This window comes from Lissotriton helveticus, chromosome 1_1, assembly GCF_964261635.1.
Source record: "Lissotriton helveticus chromosome 1_1, aLisHel1.1, whole genome shotgun sequence".
Classification (NCBI taxonomy): domain Eukaryota; kingdom Metazoa; phylum Chordata; class Amphibia; order Caudata; family Salamandridae; genus Lissotriton; species Lissotriton helveticus.
This window is the reverse complement of record NC_136057.1, coordinates 1,712,141,204-1,712,162,769: the sequence shown is the minus strand read 5'-3', so window position 1 is coordinate 1,712,162,769 and position 21,566 is coordinate 1,712,141,204. Positions and strand designations below refer to the sequence as shown.

The window sequence follows — 21,566 nt, the reverse complement described above, 5'->3', positions numbered from 1 at the left end:
AATTTTTGCCCTTTTGGTGCACATGAACGGTTGTAACTATTTAATGTTCGCCCGGAGCTGCGATGAAATATGTATTCTTATTGTGCTCAAGCCCGCACTACCACACGGTAACATTGAACCCATTTAGCCAGTCGTGTGAAGGGTTGCCTTGCCTCTGGCTGGGAGGACTCTTATTTTGAACGACCAAGCAGCTTTTATTTTGAAGTATAGGAGAGCCCCACACGTCCCGCGGGTTTCCTTTTACGTAGCACGGAAGCCGGCGTTTTCTCTTGTTTTGAGACGCCAGATATTGAATGCGGTTCCTTTTTTCACGGCGATTTGGGACATTAAGAGCCTGCCGAGTGAATATATGAAGGTAGGCGCCTTGGGGATGTATATTCGTTTTATAATCCTGTAGGAAGATGATTCTGCTTCTGCACGCTGCGTTTTGAACTAATGGGGCGTTTTTTGCATTCTTAGAACTGAACGAGGGACTCATACAGCGCCTTACGTGTATTTGTTGCTGCGCACATCATTCAGGTGCCGGATTGCCCATATAGGCAAACAGGTATGCGCAATAGTTACATGTCTTTTAGGGTGGCATTATTATAATCTTGAAGCACCCATTAGGATTCACTTCATTGATATGGCATTTTTCACTTATGCTTTTTTCTAGAACTGACGGGGAGTTCCGTTTGTTCCTGGGTTCAAACCGATTTTGAGTGTTTATTCACATATCACACTCACACGGTGAGTTTTATGTTTAGATCATCTGACAGAGGCATTTTGTGAATTCCCCTCTGCCTCTTTTTTGCATAAGACTCATACTTCCCCATCATATCTATATTATAGCTTTTGGAATTGAGTCCTGATAAAGGATACACCTCTCCATTGATTGACTTGAGGTCACAATGTATACATAACAATTGCTGGTGGAGTACATCATTAAAGTGGTGAGTGCTTCATCTTTTCCTCTTTCATTAGTTGAATGACTACTGTATACAGCCGTCTAGTGCCAATCGTTGGCGCTCAGCCCATTGTTTTTTGTCTATCTTTAGGTGGCTCACCTATGTGGTGTGCTGCCTTCTTACGCATTAGGTAATGCATCCTACCCATTTGTTGGGCTTTTTTGAAGTTTTTAAATTTATACAGAACTTTGGATCTGATGATCTATTCGTTTTTACTCCAGGTTCCCTTTGCCTGTCCCTGTCCCTGTCCTGTCCTGATAAAGACACACAGCTGAGGTGTTAATTCACCCACCAACGCGCCAGGGTTGAAACGTCGACATTTGCCCCCCCCCCTATTTGTGTGAAACCTGAATCCGTTTTCCCGTCCCTTCCCGCCCACTGCACTTTGTTGTTGTTTTTGGAATAACAAATTGTTTTGATTTAGATGTACGGGTCAGGTTTCTGTTATAAGGAATTGTATCTTATTTTTCATTTTTGAATTGTCTGATTCTTTTATCTAACTTTCCTATCACACAAGCACTTTTCTTGCACTTTACTACTGCGCCTGGCAGTACTTTCTCTTTTGAATTTCTGTACAAAGTATTTTTATGCAATTGTAAATATTTAAATAAATGATGATGTTCATAATGAACATTTTTTGGAACATCTAATTGGGTGCATTGTATGTATATATATATATATATATATATATATATATATATATATATATATATATATATAGACAAGAACAGATTGGGCTTTTCTTTTCCTGCCTAGGATTAATTCCTATGAACCAGTATTTCTCAAAGAATTAATTTATTTGAAGTAAGAAGTATAGATCTAGGACCACTTTTTCATGTTTATCGCTCAATATGTAAATAGTCATGCTAATATGTACTTGCATTACATGAACTAACATGCTCATGCAAGTTGACCTTGCTAAGTAGGACCTCTTGCAAAGTCATTTATTTGACCCTTACATCTGCTAAAGTAATCATAGTGGCCCCAAAAATACCATCATTACAGGGTTCATGATGTTCTTTTGCTACCACCCACCACCACCTATGTCCTCTTCAATCGAACACCATTTGCCAAATTCCAGCCCCTGTGCTGAACATCCCATTTTCTGACACCAATACCAGCACTCTACTGAACATTTACCTTGGTTAATTTCTCTATTTGTCGCTCCAGTTCCAAAACACTGGCTGAGGAAAGGCTCGCTCCCTGAGAAAGTGCAGCAAAGAAAAAGATGGTGATACATTTGGCTGTGTAAGTGGAGTCCACAGATGCAATTGACTTGTTCTAGATCATTACAGATTGCACATAGAAGTTGTCCTGCATTGAATATATAGAGAGCTAGAATATTTGATTTCTATGGAGAACTACCTAAATGCCAGGAATAATTCTTCACTAAACTCAATGTTCAGCTAGTACTGCAAACTTCACTAAGCATAGTAGGATTTGACGCATTTAAGACATTAATTAAATGGCTTCAAGTTTTACTTAAGATACCTGTGCTTCAGCTAAGCAGTAGCCCATTATGGGTCACAGGGACAGCCCAAAAGTGCAAGCATGACTAGGTATGACCATTCTATTCTTATTTACACTCACATATTGGCTATTTATTCTCTGCATTAGCAGTATAGCTTATATCTCCGTTAGGGTGTGCATTTCTGTATTGTTTAGAGGAGGCAGCTATGTTCAAACAAAAATTACCTTGAATACAGGAACCAATAGGCCCACCTATACTGGAGGACAACTTAATCCTCCTGCGTTTCAGAGTTTGCTAAACCCCCAAAAGTTCAAATGTGTTTGAAATATAAATATATTCTGATAGTATTCATTATTTGAAAGGGAAAACTGTGCACCAGTTTCCTAATTATTGGTCTTCTCTTCAACCACCCCATTGCAGCAGCTGCTGTTTCCTACTAGATCTCCCTGATGCTTCGGATTTTTACTTTTTGTGGTTGTGCTAGAAGCCCAAAGAAGCTTTTCTAAACACTTTCTTGATTTCTTACCTCATCTTCATTCATGTATCTCTTTGCTCGACAATCCTCTTCTTTGCTTTTAGAGATGTCCATACCACTTCCGCCATCATCTTCTTCCTCTTCAGCAACGGTCCTTGAGCGTCGCCTCCACCGCTGCTCCTCCATGCAAGTAATCTCAGACTCAGGACGACCCATCTTCTTGGCCAGGGCAATCTTTAGTCTGCAGAGGGGATAGGGAATGGTGCAAAAGTAAAATAAATACCTTAATGGTGGTCCTGGTACTCTTGGTACCTGTTTCTGCTTTCTTCATAACTGTTTGAGAATGGTATGCAGTCATAGGCATGACTGTAAATGCCAGGTTACTACGGTAAATGGAACCCAGACAGCCCAGAAACATTGCGACACAAAACATTAAGATCAATGAGAAAAGGTTACTTACTAACACCAGCTCTCCATCCAGGGTTTCTTTTTAAATTGATAAATAATTAATAGTCTCGCACATGCTTTGGATCAAGCGCTCTTTAGAAAGAGAATGAAAGTGCCTAAAATAGATAACACTTGCTTGACATTTTTGATCTTTCAAAATCAAGTAAATAGTAAAAGAATCAAAGTTATATTGCAAAATTAAAAACAGTTTTAAAATAACCCATTTTCTGTGCAGAAAAAGGTTTTGCAAAAATAATTCTGGAGAGACTCAAAGTGGACAGAAGGTAAACACGTGGTGCCTCCAGAACAAGAAGGATTCAAGGAGGGTCACTCAGCGATCGGCCACTGTTTTGCGCTCTGGTCCATCGCGCAAAAGTCCATTGAGCAGAGAGGAAGTTTGTTTTGCTGCTTTGTGGACTTTCGCGCAGCATTTGATTTGGTGGACCGTGGGACACTGTGGGAGACGTTGATTGGCTACGACATCCCTAGAGATTTACTTAGTTTATTACATACTCGTTACTGGACGCAGATAATCTGGGACACGTTGGGATGTCTATCTCAGAAGATCGAAATTGGTAATGGATTGCATCAGGGGTGTGTATTGGCCAATCTCCTTTTTTCATTATTTATTGCGGACCTACCTTATGTTCTAAAGAAATGGGGATCATCCCAAAGGTCGATGCGAGACACATTTCATGCCTTTTATATGCAGATGATTTGGTTATAATAGACCAAACCGAGATTGGGTTACAAAGAAAGTTGAATAGATTTAATGAATACTGTGTACTTAAAAAACTAGTAGTTAATATGGATAAAACAAAGATTCCAAAGATGGGAAGAAGGAAATCAAGGTTTCACTGGTTTTTGGGCTCCACAAAGTTGGAAATACTGGACGAATACAGGTATCTGGGCAAGTGGTTTCATAAAAATCTGAACTTGCCCACCCACTTCGAAGCATTAAAAGTACGTACATCAGCTTCGTTCAGTGGCCTAAAGAAATTCAATGGAGTCTATTGGGAAAAGACGGACAGACCAGTTTTAAAAGCTTATGTAGCCATGGTCCCACCCCAATTCCTTTATGGGGCTGAACTATTATATTTGAGTGGTAGATGTGGCTGGGATGTTGAGGAAGGAAAAGCCCTGAAAAACCTATTTTCGCTGCCTAAGACCTCAATGGGGCAGGCAGTGAGGCTTGAAACAGGCATTACTTCATGGAGCATAACAGCCTGAACGGCCCTAGTAAGATTTTGGCAGGGTCAGGGATCAGAAGAAGACTATAAAGTTTCCCAATGGTGCAGAAACGAGATCTTGAAGAGTGATTTATCATGGGACAAAGGGTTTAGAGACTGTATTAATAAGGCAGGTAGATTGTGAGACTCAAAATTAGCCCCATGACATTACAATTTGAAGTTGAGAGGAGGTAACTTAGGTGCCTGTGAAAATAATTATCTTGTGACCAGGAGTGCCTCATGGGGAAAAAATTGGTATGCTTTATGGCCTTGTCGTGGCAAAATTATGCTCATTTCCCCTACATTGATAGGTTGCCCTGTCGACGCCTGAGAAGAGAAGTATTAAGGCTGAGAATCGGTGTGAACCCTTGCTATCAGAATAATGAGACAAAAAGAGTAATGATTGGTAGCAATGGGAAGTGCAACTGTATCCTGGGGACAACATGTGATATTTTAAATATTTTATTGGATTGTTATATGGTTTTAGAGTTACGGAAGGAGATTTTATGTCTAATTAAAAAAAAGTATAGTATAACGAATAGGACACAGGCCGCAGAGCTTTTAACTGAAATTAAGAATTTCAATACAGTCTGTGCCCTGGGGCGGTTTATCCAAAGAGCAAAAGAAAACTTGAAATGTGTCTAAGATCAATATGCCCTCCTGTTCGCACATTTTGAGATTAGATATATGATTCAAAGGAAGGTTTAAGGATGTTAATCTATAATTGTAAACTGATGTATTAATTGCCTGGGGGAGTTTATATAAAATCTAAAGAAACCCGACCAGAGTTAGGAATGAAATGCTTGACTCATGGTATGTAAAGTGAATTACTAGGTCTGAAACATGGTACAGGATTATAAATCATGAATTTTAAGATGAGTCTAAATAACATTTTTATGATTGTAGGAATTGTATTGATGCTGATTTTATATGTTAAAGGACTGTGGAGTCCAAATAAACTTTGTCTTGAACTGAACTGCGCAGCAACAGTTCTTGCTTCATCACTTTTAATACGAAAAACAATCAAAGGTAATTGTTCTCAAACGTATAGAGCTCAGCATATAGAAAAAACATGCTGCGACATAAAGCCTGCCATTGGATTGCTTCATTCCCAGCATGAAGCAAAGTCACAGTCCTTCGGTTCATATTGAAAGTTATTATATCCAAAGCTTTGATTCCATACTGTAACTCTGACCGGGATACACTTGACAAAAATTGGTGTTTAAGGTAAATACCTTACTTCTATATAGGGAAAAAGAATCGGAGGAGTACATCCATTCAGAATGTTAAAGCACTCCTGAGCCAAATCCCGTAGCCATGAATGAGTTGAATCTTTAACTCATCATACAATTCTATCTTTTCTTGAGAGAATGAGTTTGTGTGTGAGCAATTATTTGCTTTCTAAACTTTACGAAATGTGATGGTGTGCACATATCCAATTCACTAACAAATGGGAAATCTTAACCTAGTTTGTAAATGTGCATTTAAGTGCATGTGGAATAAAGGCTTCTTTGGATGTGATAACACTATTTAGCTCAGTTCAGGGATAGTGTGAAAATCTTTGGCTTGGAGGATGAGATAAATTGGAAGCCAGCCTCAGAAGATTTATTTTGTGAACAGCGGAAAACAGATATCAACGAACCTATAACCAAATTAACGCATGCTTTAAAAGAGATGGAGATAAAATGTAGGCTTATGTAAATTCCGACACTACTCATTAAAAAAGGTAACGTCCGGGCTGATCTCTGTATGAAAGTGCAGTGTTAGCTGCCCTTATTTACAAGGGATTAAACTCAATAGTGCCATTTTGTTTGTTTGTTTCTTCAAGATATTCTTCAGACCATACAAGCAGAACCTGGAAAGCATGGCTAAAGGTAGTATTCAACTATATATTTTTGCTCACACATATATATATGTATATGTATATGTATATGTATATGTATATATATATATATATATATATATATATATATATATATATATATATATATATATACATACACACATTTAAATGGCCCCGTATGTAGAATGGTATGTAGGCATTCATAGTTATTTTAAATAAAATAAAGAATAAAGGACGACAAATAACCAAATATTTTGTAGCATGCTCTGGAAGCCACAGGTCAAATGCTAGCAGCATTCAACTGGGAAACACGATTTAAGGAATCACTGAGGAAAATGGCAGTGCCCTCAGAAATTAACATCAACTATTCATCTTTGTCTGAAAGACTATCCACTTGCATGATCTTCTCTATCAAAGATGTAAGATAAACGTAAAAGGGAAAAGAAAAATAGGACTCACTACTAAGAGAACTCTGGGAAAACTTAGCATAATTTGGTTAACTAGGCAGAGAAAACATTGACCAACAAACCCTACTTCTAGTTTATTTGCAAAAAGATTAAATATATTAAGTAAGTAATTGCGGACACACTCTGAACAAATATAATTGTTACTTACTGACAAGACAATCATAGCAAGGTAATACACTAACAGCTTCAATTTCTTAATTGACCAATTAAATTGTCACCATAACTAGACAGACCAGGAGCAAACAATAACAGAGGACTCACTTATGCAGCTCATAACAGCCTTTCTCCCTAGTCTATGCCTTTTAATGAATGGGATATGGGATACACTTTTGGAAAGATGCAGAATTCTAGGCACATGCTGGCACACAGCATAACAATGTACTGACAGTTAAAGGTTGGACCCGCAAGCAGAATATAATGCAAGATCTCTTTTTTTTTCACCACAGTTCCTGAATAGAGTCCCACAACCCAGAATGGTCTTCAATCATTACAGAGTTGATAGATTAATATCGCAAAGAAGATTAAGGTGTAGACAATAATGTCCCTTAATGAATTCAAACACAGATTCCTACAGTTGTATATTAAGCAATCTGTCCATTTGAGGCCACTCTGTTGCAAATCAGTTTTAAGAACTGATAAACTATTAACAGAGGGAAAAATGATCAATTTGCTTATAAGACAATTGAAACAAACCAGAGAAGAACAGTCTCAACTACTTCTTAACACCAAAAAGATGATGTTAATTTTACTTTTAAGAGAAAGACTTATTGAACAAGTTGCTTACCTACGGTAATGCATTATCTGGTAGAGACGATATCTAGCTGCAGATCCTTTCCCGAAGAATTTCCCACGTGTCAGGTTGGATCTGGAAACTTATGCTCAAGCAATACCCCTTGAGCACAGTCCGGAAGCGCAGAGCCATTAAGTGGCTGACGAAAGTGCGTGCCAAAACTAGGGCACTGATAAAGGGAAAAACCCTAGCCCTAACAAATAAGTCAGTAGAGCAGGAAGGTATGGCTGAGTCTGATAGGAATCTGCAGCTAGATATTGCCTCTACCAGGTAATGCGTTACCGAAGGTAAGTAACTTATTCATCTGAGAGAGACTTCTAGCTGCAGATTCCTTACCTTAGAATACATACCCATACCATCCTGGCGGGACGCTGCAGACCAATTCCTCTCACTAAAAAGTCCTGTAGGTCTGAACAAGCAAAATGTACGTCCCTATGGACCCGACTATCCAGGCAGTAGTGCTTGGCAAACGTGTACATAGACACCCACGTTGCTGCCTGGCAGATATCCAAGACTGGGATACCCAGCGCCTAGGCCATAGTCGCAGCCTTTCCCCTGGTGGGAGGGGGTCTTAATCACTTAGCCAAAGCATAACAGATCTTCATGCAGAGAACGGCTCAGTGAGAAAGTGTCCTTTTTTGCACTGCACAACCTTTCTTAGCTCTCAAGAAGCTCACAAAGAGTTGGTAGTTCACCTGGAACTCTTTTGTGCGGTTAGGGCAGAAGGTAATTGCTCTTTTTGGGTCCAGACGTTGGAGAAGCTCCTCTTCTTTAAAGGGATACAGGGGAGAAAAAAGAGGTGGTCAACGTGATACATTGACCCAGATGGAATGGGGTCTCCACCTTTATAAGAAATTAAGCACAGGTGTGAAGCACCACTTCATCCGCAAAAGTCATCATGTCGGGGGCTTATATGATAACGTCTGCAACTCACTCACCCTCTGGGCAGATGTTATCGCCACCAGAAAGGCTGTCTTGATGGTTAGCAGCCGCAGGGTACAGTGATGCAAAGGCTCGAAAGGAGCAGCCATAAGAAAAGTGAGGACCAAATTAAGGTCCCACTGTGGCAAGACAAAGCGCATGGGTGGAAACAAGTGACCCAGCACCTTCAGGAACCTATATACAATTTGAAATTTAAAGAGAGTGGGTTGGTCTGGCAGCCGCAAAAAAGCAGATAGAGAAGAAAGATAACCCTTGAGAGTACCCAAAGCAGAGCCCTCCTGGGCAAGGTAAGAAGAAAAAAAAAAGTAGAGAGAGAAGCAGAAAGAGGGTCAATAGACCTTTCTGTACATTATGATACAAACATTTGCCAACGGCAGGCGTATACCGTCTTAGTAGAGGGCCACCAAAATAAAATTGCATACCTCGGGAGAAAGGTCAAACGCCATCACCTGCAGCTGCTCAAACTCCACGCACGGAGGCGTAGAGTTGACCGGTTCGGGTGAAGAATCCTACCCTGTTGCTGCAACAGGAGTTCCTCTCGAAGGGGCATCCTGATTGGAGGATCGATGCTCATTTTCAGAAGCTCTGGATACCAGACTCTCCTATCGCAGTCCAGAGCCACCAGGATGACTTGGGCCCCGTCATTCTTGATCTTATTCAGAACACTGGGCAGAAGTGGTATGAGCGGAAAGGCATACAGCATGCCTGAGCTCCATTCGCGACGAAAAGCATCATAGGAGCGATAGCAGCCTTGGAAACTCCAGAGCACAAAAATGCTGACTCTGCGCGCTCTCTTCGGAGGCAAACCGATCCAACCAAAGTTCTCCCCACTGTTGAAAGAGACCTTGCACCACCTTCGACTGGTGACGCCATTTGTGATCCGCTAACCATCGACAGCTCAGTTCATCCGCCCTGGAGTACAGAGAATCTTCCAGCCATGTCCAGTGGCACAGTATTGAATGTTTTTAAAAAGTCAGATGTCATCTGGCATGATCCACCAGCAGTATGCAAGAGGCCGAGGCCCAGCAGCCTCAGGGTCATTTTCACCCAAATCCAGGATAGAGGCTGAAACATCTGCATCATAGCCCGAATATCCCAGACCCGCTGCTCAGGCATGGAGGGAGGGTTAGTCTTGAAGGGGAGGGAGTAGCCCCTTCGGACTATGTGCAAAACCTACCTGTCTGACGTAATGTTGTGCCAGTGGGGGAGGTGATGGCGGATCCTGCCGCTCAATGGCAAGTGATGGCCCTGAAAAGTCGGACTAGGAAGGTTTGGAGGTTGCTTCAGGGGGGCATTGGTGAACTGACTCCCAGACCCACAACGCTGGGTTCCACGTCCCGACCACGCATAGGTTGGGTAGCTTGCGCTGCCCTGTGGCTCTCTGTAGAACGTGGTGGAGCACCCCTTCCGTAGCCACGAAAGGGGCAAAAGGCAGACTGCATAGGGTGACAAGTTGCTGCGAGGCCCAAGGATCTGGCCGTGGCTCTAGAATCATTGGAGCGCTCAAGCGTGTTGTCAGCCTTGTCACCAAACAGACGACAGCCATCAAAGGGCATGTCCAAAAGTGTGGATTGGACATCCCCAGAGAAGCCAGACGTTCTCAGCCAGGTGTAGTGCCTCAGAGCTACCGACATGGAAACCGGCCTACCCAGCGAGTCGGCGGTATCCAGCCCACACTGGATGGTGAATTTAGCTGCGTCTCGACCCTCAGCAACAGAGCACATGAGCACGGCCCAGGCCTCCTTCGGGCACTGTGGCAGCACTTGTGCAACCGTATCCCACATCGTATGTGTACAACGGCCCAAGAGACATGCAGTGTTCACCAACCTCAGTCCTAAGCTGGCAGAAGAAAAGATCTTCCCAATATGGTCGAGCTTCTTGGATTCCCCATCTGGGGGGGCAGTAGGGAATGTGCCTTTTGAGGATGAGGCTTGGACCACCAAGCTCTAAAGGGTAGGGTGTTGGGAGAGGAAAAGTGGTTTGCCCAGGACTGGGCAGTGGCGTTGGCAATCATCCTGTCCACAGCAGCCCCTGTGCTGGGCTTGGACCAAGTGCCCAGAAGGATATCAGTGAGAGCCTCATTAAAAGGCAGCAGGGACTCCACAGAGGCTGCTGCCGGCTGAAGCACCTCAGTCAGGAGGTTAGTCCTGACAGCTACCATAGGAAGCTCGAGGCCTCAGACGCCCTACGCAACAGCACAGCATAGGAAGCTCAATCTTCTGTAGCCACGGTAGAGGGAGAAAGCATACCAAGGTCTTAGGAGGTATCTAGACCACTGGCATCACCAAACTCCTCTCACCAGTCTGGCTCCTCAAGTAGATCTACTACAGGGTCAATAGACACCTCCCGGTCCTCCTCACCCTCCTTTGGCTGCCACTCAGGGTGATAGGGAACGCCAGGGATGAACACCGGTACAAAAGTACCCTCTGCCGCCGGTACCGACGTCCATCATTGGTCCAGCGATGTGTCTAAATCGGGGATGAGGCTGGGGTCGGCACCAGTTGGGGGGCGCAACCAATGTTGGGGGCATCATCACTGGAATTGGCGTAGGGGAAGGTACCGTGAGGTCGACCAGCGCTGATCCGTATCCAAGCCTGGATCACTGGGGATCCTGCAGCACCGAGGCTTGAGCCGTCAGCAATGAAGGTCCATGGCCCCCAGCCGAGTACATGGGGCCAGAGGGTGCGCCTGCGGAGTCAGGCTGCCCAAACATGCTGTGCAGCGTTTCGTAAAATGCAAAAAGCTGGGCAGGGGCTGCTTCAGCTCCGGGGAAAGGAGGGAAGTGCAGAGTTGTCCCAGCGAGCTCTGAGAAAGGAGCAGGAGATGGACGATGCTCCGGGTCCTGCTTTGCGACGCCCGGCGGCCTGGGAGTAGGCGGAGAGTGACGATGCTTCTTCGCCTCTTAGACTTGCGCGAGGAGTGCGAAGACTTCGAGGAAGAATGGTGCACGACTGGTCCTGTGACCGTCCCCTCGACTGAGACCTTGAACGGCACGGAACGGACTGCTGCCGTGCCTCCAAAAGCTTTCTGGACAGCTCCCGCAAAGACTTCGGGTTCAGGGCCCGGCAGTGCACTCCACACACACAATCTATTTTAGCATTGGATGCAGCAAAATAAAGACAATTGTACCTCACAAAAAATCATGTGAAAATACAAGGCAACAGACAAATCCTTTACCAGAGGCAACACAATTATGTAAAAACATTAAGGTATTCCAAGCACATGGTTGATTATGTCAAAAAAACTAAAGGAAAATGGCTGCTGGAGGGCTGACCTCTCTGATCACAACAATAAAGTTGCACTTGCTGTAGAATGTGTAAAGGAACATATACTGTATTATAATTACTGCTGCCTTGAAGCCATCTTTCTGGTTTCACTGCTGAAACGGAATTTGAGTCGTTAGAGGTACAAGTGAACATTTATATTAAAATAAACATGCAATCTTTCAGGCCTTACTTTGACCGATCTGCTTCTTTGCTAAAGAAACACCACATTGTTATTGTAAAAAGGTGCTTTAAACAAAAAAGAAGAACAATATTGAATTAGGAAACCGAATTGCTTTCAACAGCCTAAAATCCCAACCTATGTTACAGCAGGTCTCACTCACAGATGCTTAAGTACAAATAGCATTCCACACATCTCAAAGGCCAGCCTTGACATCTTACAGTGATTTCTGCAGATTTTTCAGCACATAATACATTACAGTTTCCATCTTGTATCCAATGAAAAAGACATCTGACAGATACTTAACCAAATGAAATAAAGCCATCTCCTGGATACATTTAACCACATTCTTAAGCTTAAAATGTGAAGGCCCACCCAGTGCAAAACTGGAAGAGCTACGACTTCCTCCTCTCCGTGAATGCTGCCTAGGTGCACTACGATGTTAGCCAGCTATATGTGGGAGAATGGAACAAACCTGCGCAATCGGCCTTCAATAATCCACTTGTTCCTGCGCTGCTTCGACATGTTCTCAATGGTCTTATCAATTTCACTGCAGAAAAAAAATGCACATAGTTAAAAGGATGAAGATAGCTACAAGAAGAGTGACGCTACATTTGCCCAAAAAAAGAAAACAGAATGGTCACTAAGCCAATGTCTCCAAGAGCAGCCATAGATATGATACAAGACAATTAAGGGGGTCAAATGAAGGTTAACTGGAGTTACTTCTCATAATTATGGAATAACACTATCTTTCACCTACAAAAAAGAAACAGTACAAAGCATTCCTCACATCAACTAGATACAGCACAGGCAGCAACAAAAACAATGAATTAATGCATTCATACTACTCTTCATTGTACACCACACACACACACACACACACACACACACACACAGCAAGTGGCAGTAGTTCTTAAGCTAATGATTGGTACCAAAGTTAATATAAAACACCAGAATATAAATACCCTCTCTGTGTGGCATCAGACAAAAACAATATGGAATTTACAACAATGAGGACTGCATTAGGTGTTTTTATGGCATGTATTTGCAATGTATACTAGCTACACAAGCTTCATCTAGATACACAATGTGAAGCAGAGGCAGTAGCTTTGAAAACTTCTCACACACACAAAGTACAGCACAGGCAACAGAAAATCTACTTTTCCTCATTCAAAGAAAAGACTAATATGAAGTGAAGTTAACGGCAATCCCATAAAACATTAGAAAAACGGCAAGCGATGCAGGTAGCCACCACAAAATACAAGAAACAAAAATAAATGTCCTATGCCTTTTCCAACACCTTTGTCTTTGTGTGTGCAACTGCCCCACCATTCCAGGTATAGCCAGTATACATACAGCGTAACATTTACCTACCGCTATCACGCATGTTCATCCATAAACCTGAAATTTCTCTGGCCAAAAAAGGGATTTTGGGACACTTAAGAAAGGGATTAAATACAATGTGAATGTAAAAGCAGCATGGTATATTAATCATTTTGAATGAATATCTATAGTACAATTTCTTTGGTTTGAAATGGACGTTGCCATGTCTGGCAGTGTTTGCTAACAACAGGTTTAGTGGAGAATGAAGCAAGTAAAGTATGACTTGTAGGCTCCAACAATCCTGTTACCAACATCATCACTGGCCTAGATTCAGGAGAAGAGTAAGGTTACAGAAATCAGGTCCCAAAAAACCCGAGAAATGGCCTCAATATTGCCTTATATGTAGCTCTGGTGACTTTGTAGAAGGTAACCACCTCATCTGCTGGAGTGACTTTTCTGTATAGCACATGCTTACAATTAACTTGATCTTGAGGCAATTTGTTGCAGAGGGAGCCAATTGTGGGGTCTAGCGTGACGGACTTGCCCTAGCGAAGTGTGGACCCCGGGGCACTGGAACAATGTGCGCTAATGTTTCTCTTCTTCATGACCCGGAAGAGTTCAGCTGGTCACCCCGGGATGAGCAGTATACTGCGGAGGAGCTGAGCTCCAATGAAAAACTGTATAAGCGTCATCGGTGGTTTGGAGGAAAAAAGAACAGCGGTGTGAGGGCCGCAGACAAATGAGTGACAGACGTGGTAGCGAAGATCGAAGGCTGGGAGATCCTGAGGAGAAGAGAGGATATCCATACTGTGTCAAATTCATGGAGTGCGCTGGCCAGGAGGAAAAGCACCCGAGGGAGGATGTATGGGCCGAGACCGCAGGGACTCCGGACGGGGGTCCCGGCCTCAGGCAAGTGTGGTATAATCTCTTGCATGTCCTGGTGGTCGCGTTTGTGCTGGGAGTAGGTTTGGGTGTATGCAAGCTTGCTTTTGGCACTGTGAAGGGGAGGGATACTTAGGTTTCAGCCACCAACACCAGCTAGTCTCACCAACGGTTCTGTTGTAGGGAGGAGTTAGTGGAACTGCACAGAGACCACCCACTGCATTTCACATAAGAAACTGTTGTTTTCGCTTAAACTAGCACGGACGGCTTGTTGTTTCCACTGAGGTGTTTCCTTAGTAAAGGGTGAAGAAAAGTAGAGAATTGAAAGCTAATGGTCTTTTGATTTAGTTTCTCCTGAGGGTGCTTGTAGGAGAGTAGGGTCTGCAATCCTATGATCACCCAGATTTTTGCTTTTTGCTGCACTGGTTTACGACTTTCCCTGGCTGTGGGCCTGCTAATCAGACCCACAGCCTAGCTGTTCTCTCTATCCAAATTGTACTCAAGTACTGAATTGGCACTGGGCCCTCTCCAAGTCCCTGTACCCAGGGCTGAGGTGTACCCAGAAGTCGCCCAGGGGCTGAAGCATGTATTATGCCACCCCTGGGCTGACTAACTAAACTGACACAACTGGCTGCACGACAGCTGGGGCAAGGTGGTGTACTCACCCTTTGCTGTAGATATAGTATACCTATATCTAACCCTAAAATGGACACACAGATCTCCTATCAGTCACTCCTATGGCAGGCCTTAACAATCCTGAAGGCAGAGTGCTTGGAATCGTGTGAGATGGTGCTCTGGCATGAGCTGAGCCTGTCTGCGGCTTTCGGGATCCATCCCTTGGCCGTTTCCATGATATCGCATACCATATACTCTTAAGTGCATTATAATCCTCGCGGTTATATGCCAACTCTGGTATCGCTTTATCAAAACATGTCGAGTAAGGTGTCATACGAATTGGAATACTAACCCCTCGCCAATTCTGGCGACGGGGTTAGCATTCCACCCTTCTAGAGGGACACGACATGTATGTAACCCCTAACCCCGGTTAAAGTCAAACAGAGCCTCAGCTCCACAAAATGGATGCTGCCACCGAGACACAAGTCTGCCCTCCTACTGCTGGGAGTCCTCCCAGAGCAGGAGATAAGGACAAAGGGTTTCCTGCCAGGGGCGGTGCCAGCACCGTCCCAGACAGGGTTTTGTGTATTGTAGGTAGGCAGGGCTTTAGAGGAAGGTGACTGCACGTGGCACCCCGGTGCTCACTGTGCATAGGCTGGCTGGAACCAGTTCCAGGGTCACTCCAGACCCTGTGCTGGGGAAAAGCCCGCCAAGGAAGTGGGTGTAACCACCCCCCTCCTAGTCCCACCCCTAGGGCAGGACTTAGTCGCGTGCCAGCCCCTTTTTACAGGATAAAGGTAGGAACTGGCCCCCTTCCAAAACAGATCATCTTTGAATCCTGAAACTACTTTCCACGAAAGGAACTCAAGACTTCTTCCTAAGATTTCTCCCTTGTGACTAAGGAGTAGTCACCCTGCATCCGCAGGCACCATCTTAAGAACACTGCGGTCTGCTGCAAGTCTCTCCTCCGGATCAAGACTGCCCAGCTCGACGAGAACCGGCTTCCCTGGCACCTCTGACCTCTACCTACATCATCAGTCACGCTGAGATTCGTGGGTGTGACGAGACCTCGAGGGACCGGCCATCTTCAAGACTGCACGACTTCTGCACAGCAAGCCCGCCGAGTAATTTCCTGGTGAGTGCTTTGGGGTCCGAGAAGCCCCGACCCTGAGCAGCTCCAGCACCGAAGAGTAGCCCCCCAGCATCTCCACGATCGGCGTGGGGCCCTTCTGCTTTTTGCTGCTCACCGCGTTGTTTGGCTACTAGCCCGCTGGCTTGTGGCCTCCTGAACGACGCCCGACGACATCACTGCTGCTAGTCTGGTTGCTCCAGACTGGCCCTTGCTCCCTTCCAGAGGAGGAGCACTCCGGACCCTCCTGGTCCACCCAAGACGCCATTTTTAGTCCACCGCGTGGGCTTGAATTAGCCAAGGCTTGTTGCCCAATCCTGGGTAACTTCGACGTCAACAGCAAGAACCTTCGTGGGACAGCTCGCACCTCCATCCTGGTCGCCGACAACGCCTCCTGGTCCGAGAGACTGCCGAGCCCAGCAGCGCCCACTCACCTGACTGCGGTGACTTCGCCCGGTGCCATCCTGGTGCCCACTTAATCACTGGCTAGTGATTCAAGAACTTGGTCCCCTCTGCTTTCAGGTTTTCTTCTTCCTTGATCCAGGCTTGGATCCATCGAACTTTTCTTCACTGGTCGCCTGCCAGCAACTTCCTTCTTCCAGGCTCCTGGTCCGGCAACGAGATTCCCGACGTCTTTTCAGACCTATGCAGCTGCAGCCCCTGGGCTAGGTAACTTCGGCACTTCGGTGTCCCAGCATAGCCTCACTATCCTAGGGTCAGGATCCCCTGTCGTTTTCTTCCTACCAGGTCGGGTTCGCCCGTGAACACTAACTTTGCCTTTACTAGCTTCCATAGACTTTGTCCCGCATCCCGCGTGAGAGTGCACACTCTGCACCCGAGTCCCCTAGGTCTCCTAGAAGTAATCTAACGATTCTATAGTCAAGTCCTAGCGATTCCAAAGCCTATTAGTACTGTACTTACCTGCTAGTAATTTCGCATTCCACTTTTAAAGTATATGGTTTTTCGTGCCCCTCGGGCATTTGTGTATAACGTGCTAACTTAAGTATTTTCGTAAGAGTTTTGTTGTGTCCCTAGCACCCTGTCCTCATAAAGAGTACAGGGTTGTTGTGATTCTAATAAATACACTGTTTATTTTCATAACACTTGTGTGGTGTCCTTTCACTGGGTGTTCAAGGGGTAATGTGATGGTAAAACAGCTGGCTTAACACGCCCTCTAGAGTCTTAGCCTTAGACTGCTCGTATCCATGCTACTAGGATAGCTGGTCTATAAGGTTGACTTACAACCAATCATCAATAAGGGTTGTTTGGACTGATATATAGTGATCACTAGAATAGTGAACACTGCACATCAGGCCAACTTCAAACATTGGTGGCAGCGGTGGGATTTGAGCTTGCTGTTGTTTTACCACACATGCCCTAAGAATATCTTGTGAAAGATCACATAAGTACTAAAGGTACATATAACTTAGCTTAGAATACTCTGAGTTCTACTGAACCAGCTGTTGTAGCTCCTAGGGCCTAGCACACCCTAAACTACAACTCTAGCAAGGGATCAGTAGGCAAACATATAGTGTAGGTAAGTGCACCACTTACACCTCACTAGAAAAGCATGTCTACCCAGGGAGATTCTACTGAGACTCCCCTGGTCAGTGTTGACCCTCCACAGGTCACTTCAAGATATGCAGCTCTCAGTTTCCAGGAGATGAGACAGATCTGTGTCTCCAGAAAACTGAAGCAGGGGTCTAACCCCACCATTCCCTTTCTGATAGGTCTCTTAGAGACATATGATGCCAGAAAGCTTTCTCAGTTACATGAGAACATGCCAGCCTTAGAGGGAACCTCTGGGGATCCAGATCTCCCCAACATTGCTACTGCAGTTGAGGAGGAGGATCAAGAGGAACTCTCTGGGGATGAGGTAGACAAAGGTCTTGAGGTAGTCAGAAGGCTAACCAGGGCCAACTTAGACTTACTTGGGCTAGGATCTGGGGGACCCCCAGTACTAACCCGAAGTGGCCCTAACCTTGGAGTTAGGAGAGATAGATCTCTTTCTAGGGACTCCAATAGATCTCTGCACTCTAATGCCTCTTCTCAGGGGAGAAGGAATCCTCCACAGAGGAGATTTACTTCCCCTCAGAGAAGGGAGCATGAAGCTAGGATGAGACAAGCTGAACTGAGGATTGAAAGGGAAGAAATTGCCCTGGCCAAAGAGAAGCTTGCCCTGGCAAGAGAGCAGCAGATGAGTGGGTTAGCTCCCACTGGTGGCAGCAATCTCCCAAGAGATAGAGAGAAGGGTTTAGATACTAAACACCTGACTAAAATAGTGCCCCCCTTTAAGCAAGGGGATGATATCCAGAAATGGATGGCTGCTCTGGAGAGGGCCTGCACTGTGCAGTGCATTCCCCAGAGTCAGTGGGCAGCTATACTGTGGCTCTCCTTTGATGGTAAAGGCAGAGATAAGCTCCTCACTACAAGAGTAGAGGATGCTAACAATTACCAGGTCCTGAAGAATACACTGGTTGATGGGTTTGGTTTAACCACTGAGCAGTACAGGTTGCTGTTCAGAGACACCCAGAAAACTCAGTCTCAGGACTGGTCTGACTTTGTGGATTGTGCCACTAAGGCTTTGGAGGGCTGGTTGCTGGGTAGCAAGGTTACAGATTACACAGGATTGTATAATCTAATGATGAGAGAACAAATTTTAAACAATTGTCAGAACCAGTTGTTGCACCAGCACCTTGTTGATTCAGATCTGACCTCTCCCCAAGAATTGGGAAAGAAGGCAGACAAATGGGTCAGGACAAGGATCAAGCAGAACCAGAACCAGAACCAGGGTGGTCAGAAGAAAGCAGACCAGAAGGGTAATGTTAAGAATGAGCAAAATGACCAGAAGTCTTCACCAGGTCCCCAACAAACCAAAGAGGGTGGGGGTCAGGCTTCCCAGAAGAAGAAGACTCAAGAAGGCCAGTCAAAAAGGTGGTGCCAGTACTGTAAAAGTAAATCTCACTGGTTTAGTGAGTGCACCAAAAGAGGAGGACAAACTCCTGCCACTACAGCCCCTAAGGCAACTGCACCCCCTAGTACAGTCAGTAGTGGTAGTGTACCTCCCAAGGCATTAGTTGGGTTAACCTTGGGTACTGAGGGGTCTGACAACTTAGTTGGCACACTCACTCAGGCTGTCCTTGTCTGTACAGGGGATATGGATATGTCCCCTGAGATAAGTCCCAATACTTTGGGCAAATACAGGCAGACACCTTTGATAAATGGCAAAATGGCTCAGGCCTATAGGGACACTTGTGCCAGTGTCACCATGGTGACACCTAACTTTGTGGACCCTGGACAGATCATGCCAGGTACTGATTTCCTGGTGACCAATGCCAGCAATGTCACTACTAGTCATAGTGTGGCAATTGTGGCTTTCTCCTGGGGTGGAGTGAAGGGACAAAAGAAAGTTGTAGTCAGTTCAGACCTCCCAGTTGATTGTTTGTTGGACAATGATTTGGAGTCATCACAATGGTCAGAAGTGGAGCAGAGGACTCACATGGAGATGTTAGGCTTGCCAGCACATGTGCTTGCTGTGACTAGGTCACAGGCCAGAAGATGCCCCACTGAACAGGTGCTGGATCCTGAAATTATGGACCAGACACCTTCCAAGAAGAAGAGCAGTAAGGGTAAGGCTTTGCCTTCCCCCTTGCCCCAGGTTGAGGATCAAGTCTCTGAGGAGGCTGATCTGGAAGAGCTGAGGGGAACTGAGCCTAAAGAGCTTGAACTTGATCAAGTTGAGTTTCTGGGCTCAGGGGGACCCTCCAGAGCAGACCTGGGGAAGGAACAGTTGAGCTGCCCTTCCCTTGAACCCCTCAGACAGCAGGCTGCTGCTGAGGCTGCAGGGAATGCCACAGGTGCCCACAGGGTATACTGGGAAGATGGACTCCTGTACTCTGAGTCAAGAGACCCCAAGCCTGGTGCAACCAGGAGGCTGGTCATCCCCTTGTCTCTGAGAGGTTTCCTTCTCACCTTGGCCCATGAGATTCCCCTTGCAGGTCACTTAGGTCAGACAAAGACTTGGGACAGGCTTGTCTCACACTTTCACTGGCCCCATATGAATGAGAATACCAAGGAGTTTTGTCGCTCCTGTGTCACTTGCCAAGCCAGTGGTAAGTCAGGTGGCACAACAAAGGCCCCCCTCATACCACTACCTGTGGTGGGGGTCCCCTTTGAAAGAGTGGGGATTGACATTGTTGGTCCAATGGAACCCCAGACAGCATCAGGGCACAAGTTTATACTGGTGGTGGTGGATCATGCCACCAGGTATCCTGAGGCTATTCCCCTTAGGACCACTACAGCACCTGTAGTGGCAAGAGCCCTAGTTGGAGTGTTCTCCAGAGTGGGTTTCCCTAAGGAGGTCGTTTCTGACAGAGGTACAAACTTCATGTCAGGATATCTGACTGCAATGTGGAAGGAGTGTGGTGTGAACTACAAGTTCACCACACCCTACCACCCACAATGCAATGGGCTTGTTGAGAGATTCAACAGGACCCTGAAAGGGATGATTCATGGACTACCTGAAACTCTTAGGAGAAGATGGGATGTCCTGATCCCCTGCCTCTTGTTTGCTTACAGAGAGATCCCACAGAAGGGGGTTGGCTACAGCCCTTTTGAGCTTCTGTATGGGCATCCTGTAAGAGGACCCCTGTGTTTGGTGAAGGAAGGATGGGAGAGACCTCTCAAAAAGCCTGCAACCAACATAGTGGACTATGTACTTGGTCTCCGCTCCAGGATGGCTGAGTACATTGAAAAGGCATCTAAAAACCTTGAGGCCAGCCAGGAACTTCAAAAAGCTTGGCATGACCAAAAGGCTGTTCTGACTGTGTACCAGCCAGGACAGAAGGTGTGGGTGCTGGAGCCAGTGGCCCCAGCAGCTCTGAAAGACAAATGGTCTGGGCCCCACACCATCATTGAGCAAAAGGGAGAGGTTACCTACTTGGTGGACCTTGGAACTCCCAGGAGCCCTCTCAGAGTGCTCCATGTTAACAGGCTCAAGGCATATGTTGACAGGAAGGACATGAGCTTGCTCATGGCCACAGATGAGGGACAGGAGGAAGAGAGTGACCCTCTCCCAGACCTGCTCACTCAGAATCCTGATGATGGATCAGTTGATGGTGTTGTCTTTTGTGGCAGCCTCACTGAACATCAGCAACAGGATTGCAGGCAAGTCTTGCAATTCTTCAGACATATGTTCTCTCTGACACCCAGCCAAACTGATTGGTGTACCCATGATGTTGACACTGGAGACAGTCTGCCTGTCAAGAGTAAAATCTACAGACAGCCTGATCATGTTAGAGACTGCATCAAAACTGAAGTGCAGAAAATGTTGGAGCTGGGAGTCATTGAGCCCTCAGATAGCCCTTGGGCTAGCCCAGTAGTTCTAGTGCCAAAGCCTCACACCCAGGGTGGTAAGAGAGAGATGAGGTTTTGCGTAGACTACAGAGGCCTCAATGCAGTCACTAAGACTGATGCCCACCCAATACCAAGAGCAGATGAACTTATAGATAAATTGGCTTCTGCCAACTTCTTAAGTACATTTGATTTGACAGCTGGGTATTG

At 45.4% G+C, this 21,566-nt stretch overlaps 1 protein-coding gene across 11 annotated transcripts in view; it reads right to left on the bottom strand.

Moving 5' to 3' along the window:
• Positions 1-21,566, bottom strand: part of BAZ2A (bromodomain adjacent to zinc finger domain 2A) — a 1,342,005-nt gene that overhangs the window by 606,588 nt on the left and 713,851 nt on the right. For all 11 annotated transcript variants that reach the window (XM_078689111.1, XM_078689116.1, XM_078689113.1 and 8 more), the window contains 3 exons: positions 12,531-12,605; positions 2,945-3,134; positions 2,088-2,150 (listed from right to left, as the gene is read on the bottom strand). In XM_078689111.1, coding sequence (XP_078545237.1) covers positions 2,088-2,150; positions 2,945-3,134; positions 12,531-12,605 — 328 coding nt within the window. The remainder of the gene's footprint in view (positions 1-2,087; positions 2,151-2,944; positions 3,135-12,530; positions 12,606-21,566) is intronic.